Source organism: Rhyacophila brunnea, unplaced genomic scaffold (assembly GCF_057557595.1).
Source record: "Rhyacophila brunnea isolate RB1 unplaced genomic scaffold, BYU_Rbru_1.0 scaffold_16, whole genome shotgun sequence".
In the NCBI taxonomy this organism is placed as follows: Eukaryota; Metazoa; Arthropoda; class Insecta; order Trichoptera; family Rhyacophilidae; genus Rhyacophila; species Rhyacophila brunnea.
In genome coordinates, this window is record NW_028232816.1 from 1,379,985 (window position 1) to 1,400,454 (window position 20,470).

At 33.8% G+C, this 20,470-nt stretch overlaps 1 protein-coding gene across 1 annotated transcript; it reads left to right on the forward strand.

The window, feature by feature from the left end:
- Window positions 1-1,177: 1,177 nt before the first annotated feature.
- LOC147074144 (uncharacterized) lies at window positions 1,178-20,231 on the forward strand. The gene is made up of 8 exons (XM_085943921.1): window positions 1,178-1,324; window positions 1,989-2,138; window positions 5,304-5,453; window positions 5,665-5,799; window positions 6,547-6,891; window positions 17,967-18,119; window positions 19,811-19,976; window positions 20,176-20,231. The coding sequence occupies exons 1-8, from the start codon at window positions 1,178-1,180 to the stop codon at window positions 20,229-20,231; spliced, it is 1,302 nt and encodes a 433-aa protein (XP_085800047.1).
- Window positions 20,232-20,470: the final 239 nt, after the last annotated feature.

Genomic DNA, 20,470 nt, shown 5'->3' on the forward strand with positions numbered 1-20,470 from the left:
ACAATGGTAACTCTTTAATTTTTTTTAGAATATCTGCATTGTTATTAAAATCCCGAAATAACTCTTCGGATACATGTATAAAACAGCTTTTATGTATTCGCCGTCTGTGTATGGTCTTCCTCTCTTAGCAAACTCTTGACTAACCACAAAACTTGCAATATTAACATTGTTGGGCGATTGTATCCAGTAATTAAATACAGAACTTAATTTTTCTTGACTCTTCTGAAGTTCCGCGACTGCTTTCTTCCTTGCATCACCGACAATATATTTAGTGCTAAATGACACGTGTTTAGTTGTAAAGTGTCTCTCCAAATTTGACTTCTTGTTATGCGCCAATTTTTCCTGACAAATAAGACAGGTCGGAAGTCCATTTATGTTTTGAATAAACGCAAAAGTCTCGGTCCATTCAACTTTAAATTCACGGGTTTCATCATCCATTTTTCTTTGCTTCTTCTTTGTAGCCATGTCAAATAGGGCAAAAGTCACCAACACAAAATAATTATAATTTTTAAATTGATTACAAAAATACCCGTAGGATTTGAAGTTTGTTGGAAAAAAATAGGTAACTTTATGCTTCGAGTAGGAACTTTTGTCACCCGCGCGCGATTTTCGGACGCGACGGCACTAACCACTGTACATAATGATACTGCTGACTGGCACGTGCATGAGGATGTATAGCAGCATTTCTTAACATATGAGTCGCGACCTTGTACAGTCGAAGCGTGCACGAGTCGCGCGTGCCTTCCCCGCGCCGCGTACCCGGCGGCCTGTCTGTGCCACGTACCCATCACCCTACCGATCGACACCCCGCGCCCACGCGTGGTCATTTGTCTCGAGAGCCACACTCAAGGGGCCAAAGAGCCACATGTGGCTCGCGAGCCGCGGTTTGCCGACCACTGCACTAAACCAAACGTCAAATCTCAAACCGTTGCCGGTCGTCTCTACTCATACAATTTGTACTGATATTGTCTATGGTTTATTTGATTTAGGTTGAAAGATACGAACCTATCGAAACCTGTTTCGATCGATTGTGTTACTAAATTAATATTCTTAATGTCCGGGGAGGTTTTTTTGTTTGTGTTTTTTAATAGTTTTCAGAATTGCGGCAACACTTTTCTAATAATTATTACCTTGAGTGGATCCGGTTTGTCACGTTCTTAGCATACTTAATATTAAAATGGATGTAAAGCGAGAATGCGATGGAGAACAATCTGATACAGAAGGCATGCCTTTGTTTGATAAACAGACTAGCCATTCAAACAGCCCGGAAGTTTGCACTCAAGTAAAGCAGGAGAATGCCGACGTTTCAAGTTGCAATTTCGAGGTTAGTTTTTGGAAACTGATTTCTTTTACAATCACTTTATATTGGGAATAACTACGATAATTATACTATTATAATAATATGTTGATTTTTTACAAACTGTCTATGAACATGCCATGATATCAAATTTTGTTAAAAAAAAAAATTTGTTTACTTATACAATTTGATAGCTACGATACCTAAATCTGTGATATAGGTTAGGTTATCTACTAATTCATGTTAAATATAATTATTACCTATACATTGTTAAATGGATATTAGGTATAATGATTGAGGCTTTCACGGTTGTTTTTTATCGTAGTATATTCTTGGGTTTTCACCGTGTCTCCTTCTTCCTTCTTTACTCGACGTTTCGGGCTCATTGCAGAGGCCATTATCAAGAGATATGTTTTATGATGAAATGTAGTGTATGTATGTGAATGTAAACGTTGCTCTAAGAATGTCAAAATGAATCCGATTATCTAAGAGCAAACGTACATTCACATACATACACTACATTTCATCATAAAACATATCTCTTGATAATGGCCTCTGCAATGAGCCCGAAACGTCGAGTAAAGAAAGAAGAAGGAGACACGGTGAAAACCCAAGAATATACTAGGATATTAGGTACATGAACTGAAATTGGTTTTACCGTGATTACAAAATATAATAATGCTTCTTTCAGTATCTTATGGCAGACCACTCTGATATAAAATCTGAGACAGATGATCAACAAGCCGTCGTCAAGCGCGAGCTTATTGAAGATGTTTCACACCCATTATATTATGATGAAGAACCTCGACCGGGTTGTTCGTATTCAGATTATAGGCAAATTGTAAGTATATATAATGTGTACTGTCTTATAGGTATAGAAGGTTGGAATTTGCAATGCACCAATATTAATTCGTTCCAACTTGCTTCATGTAGTGGTTTTAGCTCACACTTATATTTTAATAGAATTTATGTGTAGGTAAGTATATAAATCTTTCGTCACGTAGGTCAAAATGGAGGTTTTATGGTATTTTCAGAGCATAACCCTGGGCATTCCTTAAACGTTGTAGATAATCTATTTATATAATTTTGAAGCCTTATTATCCTTTATATTTATTTTACACATTTGATGACTGCGTAAAGTATTTTTATTACATAAAATAGTATTCTTTTGAACCTCTCGATGTAATGTTTAAGAATATAGTCATATTTTCAGTACATGCATGTGCAGTGGTGTTAAGATTTTTTAGATTTATTAATTTTTAAACGCATTTATAAAACCATAAGTAAAATTAATGTTAACATTATGATAGTGAAATATTTACGATAAAAAATATATTTATAATCTCTGTGATCCCAAATTTGACAAGAATTAGGCATTTTAATATTCAAAAAATGGGTACGATTATTTCATTTGAAGATAATTAAGATACTGATTATAAGCCATGTCTTTGACCATTCAAATGTGATAAACATCCTACGAATAATGATTGTTATATAATAATAATTATTGACCTAAGAATAAGGTGGAATTTTTTTGAAACACGCTATTTCTATTAGCATTTCCCAGTGGTTAAGCTACAACATACGACCGTAGTCATAAATTGACAAACAATAAATGAAGTAGGGAGTGACGTTTGGTGGCACTGTTCTAGCAAACTTAAAACCATATACTGACGATATGTCAAAGTAATAACTGTCTAGACAAGACCTAACCTAAAAATTATATTGATTTATTATATTCCGTAAGTATTTATACCTTGTAACGGTTTACACTATAAACTATGTTAAATTAACCCGGAATGATCAGGTTTTATATTATCTAACTAATTTCATTTTAAGTACTACCGGCTATCGATTTTATCAATTTATATTCAAGTCACATCATGTCGTCATGAAAACAATCAAAAAAGTGAGAAATCAGGAAAAGCTTTGGGAACAATGAATTTACAATAAAACCGTTGTCATATAAATCTAATAAATGAAGAAAGTTCATGAATCATTATTTATAATTTGTATAGTGTGTAGGTAGGCGTAGTAGCTTAGATTTACATGACAAGTTTACATTTCAATAAATATGTTGCTGTTAATATTATTTATAGAGACAAATTAATTATTGAATTATTTTTAAGGATTGGCAACACTAATTAGTAGTCAGATATTGCGTTCCAGCAAAATGTCTGCCAAATGGTCCGCGATCCAACTGTCCGGTTTGATTTGTTTTTCGTTCAGTTTGGTTTGTTTTGCTGAAACATAGCTTTGATAGCAGGAGTTTAACAGTATCTAACTGTATTATTCTATGATACCGGCAATACAATAATATCTAGGAACAATATGATGTACCCAGGGATAAGTTTTTGGACCCTTCTATGAAACATCCTATTTGATGACCTTCTGTCGATTCCGCTTCCACACGACTACAGTGTTATTGTTATTATATTGTTAATGGCGCACCTATCCTTGAGTGCCAACAGCGTCAATGGTCTCAAACAAGCTGCTAACGAGGCTTTGCTACCTAATCATAATGATCTGTGGTTTAACTTATAAACGTACTTTTGCACCGAATAAAACAGAATCCACTCTCAAGGATGCAGCCAACCTCAGGTCAATGTCGCTCACCATCCGTATGGGTAGTACTTTAGTTAAAGTCAAAGATAGGATTACATATCTAGGCATTTTACTGGATGATAAATTATAATTTCTGCACCACGCCAAGACATCTGTGGCTAAAGCCAATGCTGTTTACCATTGTATCTCCTGGCTCACTGGCAGTAATAATTGGGGTCTTAGGTTCAGATCCCTCAAAATAGCTTATGATGCAAACTGTATGAGTATCGTTGGATATGCCGCCAGCACGTGGTATCATAGATGTAAGTTATTGTCCATCCGGAAAACTCTTCTTAGCAGTCAACGCTCAGCATTACTTCCCCTCACTAAGGCTTATAAGACGACTTCTACTGACGCGCTGCCTGTCCTTGCTGGAGTCCTTCCGTTAGACTTAGACATTCAAGTCCGTGGTTCTATAACTGCTTTTCTCGGAGGTCTAGAAGCGGAGGTTGGCGCTATCTTAATATCGCCGCCCCCAGGACTTGGATCCATGGGCCGGTGCGCTCGAAAAGTTATTGTACGCGACCCGATGTATGAAACCGAGCCGTGAGCATGGCAGGGGCGATGGACCACCTCTTCCAAAATCAGACAAACTTACTTGTTTTTCCTAATATAAAGTGGCGCACGGAGATAACCAGATTGACTGCAGACCATTGCACTTCTAAGTTCTTAACCGGACAAGGTGTTTTGCCTCCAAACTCTTATCAGATTGGCCTAATAGAATCTCCGACTTGCTTATGTGACGAATTGCAGGATGCCGATCCCATCCTTTCTCAGCCTTTTTCGAGAAGGTCTTTTCTCATCGAGAATTGACCGTAATACATTATATCGAAGTAGGAATCACGCACACTCTAGTGCACGCCAACTAAGGTCATGAGAAGTTGCTCCTGGGAGTCTTTCGGAACAGATTTGAATAGCGCCTAACGTTCATTATGCCACGGTATACGCCTGCATAACGGGTGTGAAAACATGGTATAGGGGAAAGCCAGTATCTCCCAGTTCACGCGATTTACTCGAAACCGGAAGTTAAAAACCAATCTGACATGAAACTCATCTCAGTGCCGAATGTACCATAAAAATATCTCTAATTATGCTTCAAATAGAATAATTATCAATACAATTGTTTGCGATAGTGTAATAAAATACTTAATCATTACGAGTAGTTTCAACATAACACTGTAAGTTGCATGCTGGACATCATGCGAGAAGATTTTAAATAAGTATTTTTTCCGAAGGCAGACAAGAGTACGCTGTGTGATGCAGCTAAGCTGATGAGATGGAATTGGTCTGGAATATCGTTCGTTGATTTCCCAAATGCAGTTACACATTGGCACCAACTGACAGCAGAAGAAAGAGCTGTTTTAAAAATACATAATAATATTGATTATGTTGTTATTTTCAGAATCGTGAATCCGGTGTGATTAACATAAAGTCTGAGAATGATAACGAGAAAGTCATCAAAGAAGAATTTATTGACAACGGAATCCGCCGAAACATTAATCAGAATTCTCAACGTTGTTCCTCTGATCCACAATACAGGCCGTTAGATCAGGTATGTTTAATTGTAATAATGGTAGTTTTTTAATAAGCCCGATGGCATCTACTTTAAGTGGTTAAAAATATCTTTGTATCCTCTTTTTCTCGAAAAGGTCGATTCTTACTAAACAGGCATTAACATTTTAAAATGATTTTTGGCATATGGATGTCGCCACCGTAGCTAAAGAGCTTTTACCGTTACTAAATATTAATAATGTTCTTTTCAGAATCGTGAATCCGGTCTTATACATATAAAGTCTGATAATGTGGGAGTTATCATCAAAGAAGAATCCTTTGTCAACGTTATCAGCCAAATCAGTAATGAGAATCTTCAACGTGGCTGCCCTGATTCAGTAGAACAGGTAGGTTAAAATTATTATAAAGGTGTTGTTTAAGCCCAATAGAAATTAAAATTGTAAAAAATGGCACAAGATAATTTTTATTTTAATTTTAGAAAGACCTGCATGGCATTAACATATTTAAATAGTTCAGGGCTAATGGCCACCGCAGCTGTTCTCAACGAAACAAATACTGGACGTCCAATTTAGAGCACCTTTTTCGTGCTCTCCTGGTCATAAATCACGAATAAGAGCGAAGTCACACCGGCGCTGCGTACGCGCTGCTTCGCGAGACCGCTGTAGAGACTGCGAGTGGGAGTGAGTACGCAACAGCGGTGCGTTCTCACTTCCGCTCGCAGTCGGAATACGGCGATCTCGCGACGCAGCGTCCGTGTGGTTTCGATCTTACACGAACAGTGTTGGCTTCTGGTGCGTTAATTGTCGGGTTTTTATCGGCAATAATCAGAAACCCCACATGAAATGATCCTTAAATAATTAAATAATTCTTAAAACAATTTAGCGTAGTGTCAAATCTGATGACTATAGAGGTCAATAAATGACTAGTTCATTCGTGACGACTGAATTTCAAAGTAAATTATGTTAATTTGCTAGCGTTGTTCAAGCGTGATTCTATATAATATGTGGTTTTATCAGTCTATACTGTTCCTAAATGTCAAAAAGTCAGGGCAGTGTCATAGATTAGTTTGACACATATATTTTATTGATTTTAATATTATTAAATTGAATATGCCTACCCTATTCTTTTTGTAGATATCTTCTCAGCAATATTTCACACATTATCCACTGGACTTCGTAAGAAAAGATACAGTTGAATATAACTTGACCAATGTTAATATAACAGATGAAATCAATAAAATGGAAAATATGGTACAGCATTCAGCCATTACTACAGATGAACAAAACATAAAACAAAAAGTTTATAAATTATACATGTTAAAAGTGGTTCGAATTGTGTTGAGAAGGGTTGCATATTTTCCACGTAATTTTATTTGCAATTATTGTTATAAAGTCTTTGAATCTGTAAATCATCTTAATAGTCACTACATTTCATGCATAAAGCCTCTTAGATCATACAATACGTGTATTGGTGAAACTGCAAATCAATGCAAACTGTGTTTTAAAAATTTTCTTACAATTAGTGATCTCAAAAATCATCAATTGACACATACTGGTGAAAGAACACATCAATGCGATTTGTGTTTAAAAACATTTTTTAGAAGTCGTAGTCTTAAAGATCATAAAATGACACATACTGGTGAAAAACCACATCAGTGCGATGTGTGTTTTAAAAAATTCATACAAAATAGTTCTCTCAAATCACATAAAATGACACATACCGGTGAAAAGCCATATCATTGTGATGTTTGTTTAAAAAAATTTAGGCGAATTAGTGAACTCAAAATACATAAAATGACACATACTGGTGAAAAACCACATCAATGCGTTGTGTGTTTTAAAAGATTTCTGCAAATTGGTCTTCTCAACAGACATAAAAAAACACATACCAATGAAAAACCACATCAGTGTAATGTTTGTTTAAAGGATTTTAGGCAAACTGGTGATCTCAAACTACATAAAATGACACATACTGGTGAAAAACCACATCAGTGCGACGTGTGTTTAAAAAAATTCACTCAAATGAGTGCTCTCAAAATACACAAAATGAAACACACTGGTGAAAAACCACTACAATGCGATGTGTGTTTTAAAAAGTTCAGTGCAAATAAAGTTCTCAATCGACATAAAATGTTACATACCGATGAAAAACAACATCAGTGCGATGTGTGTTTTAAAAAATTTCTGCATATTAGTTTTCTCAAAATCCATAAAATGACACATTCTGGGGAAAAACCACATCAATGTGATTTGTGTTTTAAAAAGTTCATAGTAAAAAATGATCTCAAAAGACATAAAATGACACATACTGGTGAAAAACCACATCAGTGCGATATGTGTTTTAAAAAATTCGCACAAAATAGTGCTCTCAAATTACATAAAATGACACATACTGGTGAAAAACCACATCAATGCGATGTGTGTTTTAAAAAGTTCATTTCAAATAGTGATCTCAAAAGACATAAAAAGACACATACTGATGAAAAACCGCATCGTGGGACTTGTTTCAAATCTAGTACCCATGAGAACAAATGACAACCTAACCATTGCTATCAGGCATAATTCTCAACCTGACTGATGATTCTACATACGAGTCAGAAAGTACCGCAAGAAAACGATGACGTAATATTCCATACGAAATAATCTGACACGTGCAAATATTACTATTTGCAAAGTTTTTATCGTAAAAAAAATCTCACAGAAAACGAGAAGATGCTGTGCCTATCCAAATAATCTAAGAGCGCGATGCAAAACCATATTTAGGCACGTACGTCCTTTAGATACTCGCCTAACTTTATGGGTCCGATTTCGACGACCTAAGTTCTGTGAGAAAAACATTATTTATTGTTATTAGAATTTGGATGAAGACAGAAAGGAAATGTGACGTGTTTTTCTTTTAAGAACGGCTGCTTAACGTCTATGGTTCCGCATCGCGCTCTAAGATCTCTACTGAGTTATCATAACTCTATTTATAAACTTAGCATTATATAACATAGTCAGAGAGAATATGTATGTTTTATATTTGTTTGGCAGATTGTTGCCTTTAAATTCACTCATTACCCCAACGCCATGCTATTAAAAGTTGAAATAGCAGTAAAATAACATTTAATGTTTTTGTTTTGAATCCACCAGATGTTTTGAAGTACATATTATACATATATTTATACAGTGTATAACATGAAATGATTTTTATTTATATCGAATATCATTACAGCAGGGAACGATGGTCACAACATTGTAGTTTGATTTGATATACCTAAAATTGCGCTGCACAAGAAAAAATGATAATAGTGTTTTAAATGAAAATCCACAGAAGAGATTAAGAATTAGTATTCCGATGCGCTACATTTTGATGCAGAGTTTTGAATGTGAGTGTCCCACGAAGATGAAACTCACACAATAGACGCGCAATCGTGTGTGTTGCAACCTTCAATTACACCAATATGAATTAGCGTCAGTGAATGAACCGAAAGTAGTAAGAATGAAGGACAAGCGTATTATCGACACGTGTTTAAGCTTATCCCATATTCTTTCACACTCAAGATCCTCCAAGAGACTCCACACCGGTTAGGTGTTTCAGTTTCCACTATTTGAGGTATCTGTGAAAACCATAACCATAAAATAAATTTTAATAATAGATGGTATAATTTAACAAATTCACATTTTTTAAAAATAAAAAAAATGTGGTTTTATTTCTGAATTAAATAATATATATATTTATATAAGTAGGTAATAATTTTTGCTCTTTCCAATGTTTTTAAGATACGTATTGATTAGTTAAAACACAAAGTTAATATTTGATTTTTTCTACTTAAAAAATATATTTTGATATACCTATTATGTTCAATATAATATAGAATGTAATATTCTCAAATCTCGTGTCTTATTTGTTGAATAAAATAAAAATAGTTTATTATCACATATTTTTGACAAATTTCAGTTTCCATTAAGTCTGTGTTCCCTGATTAACCCTTGTCGACTTATAAAGTTGGCTAGGTATTACATCGGTTTGATAAGTATAACATTTATTCTGAAGCTTGGGAAGTCATAATATGACAGATCGATCACTCCACTCAATAGCTGGTGAAATAAAAGAGAGGCTGGATTATCTTTTGGACTATTACGATAATACTGATAAAACTACGAGGAAATTTAATAATAGAATTTCAGAGCACATGGCAACCCAAAGACTTGGAAAGCATACGTCAACATTATTTATGAACCATAATTATTATTAAATAAATTTAACATTGAAAAGGGTGCAAATACTATTTTACAGTCATACGGGTGATAATAAATATTTCTACCAAGAAATATTTGAAATATTAAAATAATAGAGCACCGTTACAAAGTCTACCTATCCCTAATGATAAGATTAATAATTCTTATTAGAACACCCAAGTGGAAGAGGGAAAGAACACGTAACATGTTTTTCTTGTTAGAACGGCTGCTTAACGTCAACGTCTCTGGATCGCGCTCTAAGATTACAACCACTGGTTTATAATAACTATTGTTATAAACTTAGCATTATAAAACGTAGTCAGAAAGAATATTACTTTGTGTTTTATATCCGTTTGGTAGACTGTTGCCTTTAAATTCACTCATTACCCAACGCCATACTAGGTATTAAAAGTTGAAATAAATGTAAGTAGTAGTAAAATACAACTACTAACTACAACTAAATACTAATAATAAATTTTCACTAGTAGGTACGACCTATCAGATATTTTACATGTACCTATGTGTTTTGCAGTACACACACACATATATATATATATATATATATATATAGTGTATAACTTAAAATGATTTTTATTTATATCGAATGTCATTACAGTACGTAATTATGGTTACAACGTTGTAGTTTGATTTGATATAAATAAAAAGGATTGCGCTGCACAAGAAAAAAAAACTAATAGCGGTTTAAATGAAAAACCACAGAAAAGATTAAGAAATAGTATTCCGATACGCTTCATTTTGATGCAGAGTTTTGAATGTGAGTGTCAAACGAAAATGAAGCCTTGAATTCACCAGGGGACAAAATGTTTCGCAACATGACGCCCAACAATGAGTCTACGTGCCGGCGCAACGTTGCGCTCTGTCGCCCATCGTTGCACGCAATATACGCGGCTTTTCTACGTGACGCGAGGCATGTTTCACGATGTCGCTTCGCTTGTGCCTTGTACTCACTAGGGGACAAAATGTCTCGCAACATGGCGCGCAGCATTGAGTCTACGAGCTGCCCCAACGTTGCGAACTGTTCCGTACGTTGTACGCAACATAGCGAGGCTTTTCTACGTGATCCGCGACATGTTGCATATGTACGCTCCACGAGCGAGCGCAAGGGGGCAACCCATCGTCATTCGTGCGTAGGAATTGGCAAGTGCGATGGTATGGTCCAAACTGCGTGATGAGGAATTTTTATGAATTTTCACACAAACAGTGAAATAATAAAATTAATTTAATAACAATATTAAAATATATCGAAACTCTAACGATGAAAAATAATTATGATAATTATATTATTTTTGTTGCCGAGAAAAAAAATCAATGCAAAAAAAACGTTTATTTTTATTTCGATTTTTTTATGAATTACTTTGATTCATATTTGTTAATAAAGAAAATATTATGGACCTGTATATTCGAAAATTAATATATCCATTATTTAATTTGATATTTTTTGTTCTATCCATTACAGAAAAATAAATAAAATTTACTATTTTTAATTTTAGAATATAAAAATATTTACTTGATAGATAATATTATTCAAAAAAAAATATAGTGATCAACATAACTCCGTGATACTCTAGTGCAAGTCTAACTTCTTTATTCATTTCTGAGTGATAACACCATCTTTAGGTAGGTACCTATAATTAGTTGGATTGCAATAACTTGCGATGTTATTTTTATCTCCGTAAAATAAAGAAATTAACACACCAATTTTCATAAGCTTACTATTTTCTATGGTAATGACGACGTTACCTACACAACTCAGCTCCGTTGAACGGAATGAGATGGATGAATGGCTAACCATTCCTCTTAATAACTGTTATAGGTATATCTGTTATAAACATATGCGTAGGGGTGGGAATGGTAATTTCCATTCTTATATAGATACCTACTCATATATTTATATATGGCACCCACCATGGCCTAGTTAGTATAGCACTTGTCTCTGGTAAGACACGGGTTCGATCCCGCGGCTGGCATAGCATTGTGTTTTTTCAATGTTTGATCAAGTGCAAGGATCTAGTAGATTAGGCGAATGGCTAACAACCATTTCTCGTAATATTAACTTCAATATTTCGTACAGTGTCTGTTAAATACTACCTCACTTTTTTTAAATAGGTACATACATACATACATAATAGGGATGTCATCGAACATGTCATCAGGTATAGAATATAGATGCTTATTGCTTGGTATCTATATCGATACTTGCAAGTGTCGATAATATCAAGGACCAAGGTATTAAAACTTTTAAATATTTTCTTGAAAAACAACAAAATAAAATGTTATTTTGAGACCCGTTTTCAAATATCGGGTGAAATTGGTGGTACATTTATAATATATGTCGTTCGTTCACATCTCCGAAAACATTACGTATTCCGAGACAAATAAAACGAAAAATAATTGACTGCAAATAACTTAAATATTTAAGAACAATGTAAAACATGTAACACAGCAAGGTTCCAATGAATTCGGCGAATGGCTGATAACCATTCCTCGTAGATAACCGAGTTTCTTAATAATATAATCTATATATTAATATGACGTGGCAATACGTGGTCCGCGTGCTTTGTACGATATAAAAAATGTATATTGGTAGGTATAGCATAGCACATCCAAAATACTATAATTTTGAATAACGTAATTAAATATTATTATACCTTCCACAAAATTATTTTGTCGCCAATAAATAATAAATTCCAGCTTTGCGGCTCGGCTGACAATAGCTTACGTCATAATATGTCATTACGGCGCCTACCTACTACTTAGATTTTTTTTTCAAAACCACATACGCCATCAGTGCTTTGAAACCTTTTAATATTTTTAATATCATGGAAATTCTGAAAAAAATAATATATAATAAACTTTTATCATATTTTTTAATACGTGGATGTGTATAATATTATAATTAACATTTCAAAAAAATGCGGTTGTTCGTTACTAAACATTTAAAAGTTTTCGATTATTGTTTTTTTAGTAGTTCAGCATTTTTCAAAGGTTATTTTTTTATGTTGAAAATTCACTGTTTTTGTGAAATACGGGATATTTACATATTGTAAAATGGAAAAAAAATCTGGCGTCTGGGTAGGAAATTATATAGATTTTATTTGTCGGGCTACGTCTCATTTATATTCAATTGCATAATATTTTCGATATTTAACTTCGCGTGTACCTATAATAAAATGAACAGTTTATAAATTTACACTCGTTTACGTAGGCTTGTGTAGTCAAGATCTTTCAACATGCATACATCATATCAATTCACTTACACTAAAAAACGTTGTAGAATCGCCATCAAGTGTTATGCCAAGTCCCAAATTAAGTCTCCTCGTAAATAAATAAACAGTTTAAATACTGTTATAAAGTTGCATACCAATTGTTTGCGAATATTTGTATAAAAACAATTCATACTAAGTATTTTAAACAAATGTGCACGTTTTTTGTGTTTCTGACGGATGGAAAACGTATGAAAACGCACGTGTGGACGTGTTTACACATATTTTGTTTCACCAAAAGTAACGCCGTGTGGCCTCGGCGAATGTTGTTTTGGTTAAATCTTGCAAATTTGTCTGATATGGACTGCTTAGACTACATTTAAATTGATGACAATGTTTGCAGTTCAGGACGTGCGTAGAGTTTCAAAGATTTGAAACGTGCATTTGTGAAGTGATATAAGTTTACAAACAATTATAAGTATAACTTATTTGCGAGCAGATTATCTTATTATGTAGTGGGTATTCTACAAAAAGATCATACAATAATATCTTCTGGTTATAATCCAAACAATTCTGTGCAGGTTCTCAATTTCATTAAATATATTAGAATATATACATTTAAAAAGGTGAAGTGCCACTGGCTCCAACGGCTTGTCGGTAAAAAGAATAATAAAAATTGTCTAGACACCATCACATGACAAGGCCTGAAAGACAAAAATGTGCTCTAATGATATTGCAATAAGAGTAACTTTGGCGGGTATCGCATTTCTGCGACAAGTACAACATATTCTGCGAAGATATGCAACATATTCCAGAAGAAACATGATATTAAAATAATGTTTTTGTTTTGCCCATAACAATTATTATCTGACCATATTGTTATATTATCAATGGCAGATGTTGGTACTACTTGTTCTGCCCATCTCAATAACGCCGAAGCCATCTCTTCACCATCTCGACCTGCCTTTGTTTCATCCCACATCATACAGTGGGCCGGGCCTGTTGTATCGTATATAGTGAAATTGAATGTCCACTGCTTCCTCTTGTAGAAACTTGTTCCACATGTGAGAAGAGGTGTGGGCAGACATTTTTGCAGATCCATCATTATAACAATACTTTTATTGTCACCTTTTGCTATTTTAGAGTCTGTGTTTTTAAATTCAAATCTTAATTGCGCATCATTGAGATGAGCAGAGTGAATGTGCTCAATGTTTTCTTTTTCATTATCTCCTAATTGAGAGTCCTTCTTTTGAGCCAAATACATGTCGCATGTGTCACATGTATCATTTTGTGGAGGCTTAAACGAAAGCTTGAAATATCTGTTGAAAATATCGCCATAAACCCACTTTTTTACTCTGTGTTATACATCAATGTTTTCTGTTTCACAATAGGCCAAATAAAGTTGGTGCATCTTTTCAATAGACAGTTCAGAAGACAAAAATTTCCTTGCAGATCTCTCCCTGCAGTAATGGCTCTCGTATGCCGGAAAGCTGGAAATGTGGGTTTGTACGTTTTCCATAACATCTTGGGGAGTTTTATTAGAAGGTACTATCTTCTTTCTCCTTTTATCCTCCTCTACCAAACCGCCAACTTGGCGCTTTTTCATTAGGTACTGTTATTACAGTAGAATTAAATGAAAAAGAAAGAAAATTAACAATCTCTCCATAATGACACCATGGGATTGGCAGCAATTCATAAGGAGCTGTTCTAATAAATTCCGTGTAAGTACATAATTTAGAATTTAGTGATTTTAAAAATTTTAAAGTTCTCTTTGATGGTACACACTCACCTTTTGTTAACAGGAAAGTGAATAATGATAAGAAAGCATTTTTACTATCTCAGTGCACTCATCTCCAAATTCGTCAGGAAAATATAGGAGATCTCCATTATAAAACTTCTTTTAATGAAGAAGAATTATTTTAAACAATTTCATTAAAAAGAAAGTCCAGCTTCTTTGGGGCCACGTAGAAATACTTTAAAGCCTATTTCCTCGGCAAAATACAACGATTTGATGGCACTTCTACCATTTATACCCAGTGAGTGTCACGAATTATATAAGACGCTGCAAAAAGAAGACCAGACTCCAGATTTCCCCGAGGATGATTGAATTTATTATCAATATTTTTATGTACCTATCATATTTTTTGTGTATTTGCTGTCTAATTTTTCATACTTAGATACTTACTATCACTATAATCCTAATAAAATTTAAAAATTAATATCTTGTTATCTTTTAATACTGAAAATTATTAATATCACGCAAATCGAATGGTTCTTTCACTTTATTAAAGGTAGGTATTTTGATTGCAGTAAAAGTTTTTTAGAGAATTCTGCACCATGTAATTTGAATGTGTAAAACTTTTAAGAGGTAAACAGCACTATGTACATTAAACATCATTTATTTTAAGAATCAAATGCATTTTCTTTTAAATTTTCCTTGAATATTGTAGAGAAACACCTCAAGTATCATTAAACCAAAGATCATAACATATAGTATGAGAAAACCGGTAGTATTCTAACAAAAACTTCACGAAAAAACTTTGATGGCCAGTGGTCAACTGCACCAAGTCGTTTCGGTGTTGTTTCCCTCTAACCACTTATCACTTAGCACAATGGGGTAATGAACACCATAATATCTTCTTGGTGTTCTATCCCTCGGATATAATACATATCATAGTGTAATATGCCTTTCATTATATTCGTTTCTGGCAGGGTTACGACATAGTTGAGTATATCACTGGAAAGAGCGTCGCGAGCTACGTAAAAATATGTAAAAATCTCAATTTTGCCAAAAATCGACATGGTGTAGTTTACCTCCCATGTAAAGTTTTGTTTTTGCGAAAAATGGATGTCAGCCTTTTGCTCAACCTATTAGGTCAATATCTCATACACAAATAATTAAAAACAATATGTGTACTTGCCAGACCCAGGACTCAAACCTGTGACCCACGACGCTGTAGGCCGACGCTTAAGCCGCGTAGCCATCTTGATACAATTGTTCGATTACTAGACACGCGTACACTGCCTCATATTGTTGCGAATTATTGAATTATTGAAGTGTTTGATATTTAGATGCACGCTTATAATTGGAAGATATACAGAAATCGTTTGAAAATATATCTGGCAAGTCACTATAAATAATGGAAAGGTTCTTATATACGTAACTGTGTATTAACTATTTTTTGATCCAACGAATAATTCACAAGATTTATGAATGTTTGAACATACATAATTTGAAAACACTTCTGAGAAATTTATAACCAATAAAAAAAAAATCTTTTTTGATACCCAGTAGGAATCGAACCTGCATCTCGAAATTCGCGCCCACGCTCATTGAACACAGTGCTATAGGCATCTTATCTAATTGCGACGACGAACTCTGAACTATTAGTTTGAACAATATTCTATGAAGCGATTTCTAAATTGAGTTGGATTGATTGATTGAATCAGTTGGATTTTTTATTTTAAATCAAAATAGGTAGTAATTACATTAATTACAACAGACGTCACGGATCACTTCAAGATGTTGTAACTTACTTGAAATTGCTGATAATTTAATTAACTATTTTTGCCAATTTGCGGAGATCCGATTGGCAACGTGTGTTTTGTGAATAACAATGACGTATTCGATACGTTGCAGGCGGACGAGTTTTGACGTGAGAGCCTGCTTAACGCAGCAAAGGCTATGCTTTACACTTCTTATGGGTCGTACACTCATGGCTGAGGATCGACATTTTTGTGTTTATGATTTTTTCAGTTTAGGAAAGCGCTTATCAGCAGGTATTAAAAAGGCCAATAGTTAAAATTTGTCGTAATTAAGCATGGTAGTCGAAGGATAGTGGTAATGCACAATGCGCGATACCCAAGAGACGCAGTTTTGATTCTTACTTTTTTTCGAAAAAGATATTTTTAATATATTCTCATGAGTGTTTATAAATTATGTATGTTTAACATGGTAAGGTAATTACATATCGCACCTTGAGATCTATAGGGTCGTGACTGCAAAATAACCCAAAAATGAACACATAATTTATTTTTTCACACGAAAAAAACGCACTCGATTGGATTCAAAACACCCGAACGCACTGCCTTTACTCCACAGTATGATACTGCAATCGTGACAATTATACAGTATAATATTATAGTTAAGAATTGTTCCGTTGCTTAGGCAGCGAATTTATTATTGACAGCAATTTGGAATTCCTTACCTAAGCAAACATCTAAACGTCAGAGTGACAGTTGGTACTTTAAAAATAAAACAACGGTAAATAATTATATAAGTTAAAATTTAGAGAAATAAACCAACGGCGCTTCAATAAGCGGCCCGTTTTCTTACGAGTGTAATTTAACAATATGATTAAGAGCTAGTCGAAGAATCTAGGTTATCACAAGTTTTGTTTTTGTTTTGTTGCGCCAAAGAGGTATAACTTCTAACGTGAGTAGGTACATAAGTACTCACACCGATTTTTTTTAATAGTCCGACATTGAAATATATGATATTTCGAATCCTACTGATGATTAAGTTATTTTTATTGTTCTCTTTTATTTCTCTATGTTCTATATTATTTTTATCAATTTTTTATTTCTATAATAAAAGAATTTTTATATAAAACAATAATTTTATATGAAAAAGGTGCATTTTTTTCTATTAAAACAATGAAGCCGTATCTGCAAGTTTGTTCATCAATTCTCAAACTATATGGCCGTTACTGCAAAAATCCACAATATAATTAAAAGAATATATATTTATATATTTAAGAACTACAGTATGATAAAGTACACAAAATTATTTTATCATGGTACAATTTTCTGCAGTCTACTGCAATTAATTAAATTGTAGTTAATAATTATTTTACATTCAAACTCAAATTACCCAAGATCATATTTTTGCTGTTACGACCGTATAGATCTCAATGTGCTGTACGTTTACAAAAAGCAGAATCAATTTCGCAATGTGATGCAGTTAGCCGGAGTGTCTTTCGGTGAGTATACATTCACTTGCCAAATGTAGTCGTACATTGGTGGCCACTGAAAGCAGAGAATGCAGCTGTGGCTGATCATAATGGTGATACTGTTACGTAATATTATTAATCATGTTGTTATTTTCAGGAGTGTGAAGACAGCCTGATCAATTTAAGGTCGGAGAATGATAATGAGGGTATCATCATCAAACAAGAATTTGTTGACGATGCAATTCGCCAAATCAATAATGAAAATCCTCAACCCAGCTCATCCGATCAACAATACAGCCCAATGGATCAGGTACGTTCATTTACAGGTTCACTAATAACACAACTTTTAAACATTTTTTTTTATATTCAAAACATCGATATCTACTTGGCATTAGAATGTATATGGTCACCGCAGTTGTTCTCAACGAAGAAAACTCTGGTCATCCAATTTGGATGTCATTTATTCGAGCACTGCTGGTCGTATATCCCGAACAATATTGGCTTTCACTGGGTATTCAGCATAAACCAGTGACTCCACGAAGTTTTACAAGAAATAATCCAATGATATCAAATCGCACGGCCTTGGAGGAGGACAATAATTGTCAGCTCTATTTTTTTATATCAACTAAAGCAATCGTTTATAATCGGTTCGCGAAAGAAAGTAAATGACAATCGTTTCGTATTTTCCGATTATATTTTCGTATTAAAGTCCATTTGTAGCGGCGACAAGAGACCCACAGATGGTGCTGCCCATTGATTGGACGCTGCAAGCACTATATATTTAATATTTTTAATTAATCTGAACTCTGTGGACTTAATTATTACATTCCGTAATTATTTTTATTTTTTAATTTCACTACCTACTTCAATTATCTTGTCAAATTACACACTCAGAAAAATAACTATTATTGCAGCGCCGCTGGTTTAAAATTAGTAGTACTTAACTGGTGTTTATGGATTCATTTCATAATAATTAATATTATTTAATATTACCATTTTAATTATATTGTTACACACTCAAAAAAGCGCCGCTTATTAGATCGCTGGTAGTTTAAAATGATATTGCTTCACTCCGTAATTATAGATATTATTTACTATTACTATTTTAAGTATCTTGTTAAATTACACACTCAAGAAAAGAGCCGATTATTAGAACGCCGCTAGTTATTGATAATATATAATTTTACTCATAAATAATACTTACATTAATATAGCCTCAAATCTTTAAACACAATCAATACAATGAAAAATGAATATACACTCCAATATAAATGAAGTTTTATGAATAACGTTAGGAAATTTATCAGAAACAAATTTGAATCCGCCCAACACAACGATAAATATTTCAAAGTATTACGCAACCCGAATGCAATATTAATTATAAGAATTATGTGTTACATCGCGTCCGGTCACACGCAAAAAGTGTTACATCGGCGCGTCACATGCGAAAAATACACTCTGATCCGTTTTCCCAAACGCGCCAAAAGAAGTAACTTCAAAAAAATACAAAAAAATTTACAAATAAATATAAATAACCACGACAAAAAAATAATCACGACATAGACATGCGTATATTCTACAGTTTTTAATACATTATTTAGTAATTCTGACAGACAGTCAAAACCGTTCAGTTATGGGAAATCTATAAAAGAAACGTAGTTAAAATGCACCCACGACCTTTTTGAAAAAATTGAAAACAAGGAAAAATATATTTAAAGAATAAAAAATATGCCTTCGTCTAGAATCACGATAGAATCTCTCATTGTAATTTTTAAACCTTTTTTAAGAGAATTCTAATAAACTATTTTTATATTTTTTCCCAATAAAAACGCCACGTCAGGCAATCAAAAGAATATATTTGGAAAATTTTGACACGCGTACCTACGTAAAAAAGTTCGCTAACACCGTGTCTAAGTACAATATTTCTACTTGGATCTTTTACTTATAATGATTTGTTATTTATAAATCTCTTAATTTAGTAATACTTAATATGTTGTTTAGATTATCGCTAGAAGCACTGTACCGGCCAATGTTGCATGTCTTATATCGTCCTGGGACGTGACTGAAACACAAGCGTCTAGCGAAGACCTACGCATTGAGGAACAAAACATTAAGAAAGAACTAGAGGAATATGTTGAAAGGTACAAAGATGTCACCTGTCGCAATAGTAAACGTGATATTTTTCAATCGAATATGGTAAATACAGAATTATTAGTGGCTGTTATACAACTGGAAAAAAAATCGTTTCATAAACAAAATTTTGTGTGTAGTATCTGTTTTGATTTTTTTTCATCGTTCGACCTAATGTTGCTTCACAAAGCGATACACAAAACCACAATTGCGAAAATGACCGATTCCGTTTCAAGGCTGGTTAAATGTGACGATGGTCATTTTACAAGATTTCGTCCAAGTCAAGTCATGAACTCACTCAAAGTGACTCAGTTTGGCGAAAAGCCATTTAAGTGCGATATATGCAATTACTCATGCAAGCAATCTGGTCAAATGAAAAAACACAAATTGATTCATTCTGGTGAAAGGCCATTTAACTGTGATAAATGCAATTATTCATGCAAACGGTCAGATGTCATGAAAACACACAAAATGAGTCATTCTGGTGAAAAACGATTTAAATGTGATAAATGCAACTACTCATATAAAACG

Coding starts and splice junctions, on each gene's coding strand:
- LOC147074144 (XM_085943921.1), top strand. CDS start 1,178: ATGGATGTAAAGCGAGAATGCGATGGAGAACAATCTGATACAGAAGGC. Junction 1,325..1,988: donor TTTCAAGTTGCAATTTCGAG/GTTAGTTTTTGG, acceptor TGCTTCTTTCAG/TATCTTATGGCAGACCACTC. Junction 5,454..5,664: donor AATACAGGCCGTTAGATCAG/GTATGTTTAATT, acceptor TGTTCTTTTCAG/AATCGTGAATCCGGTCTTAT.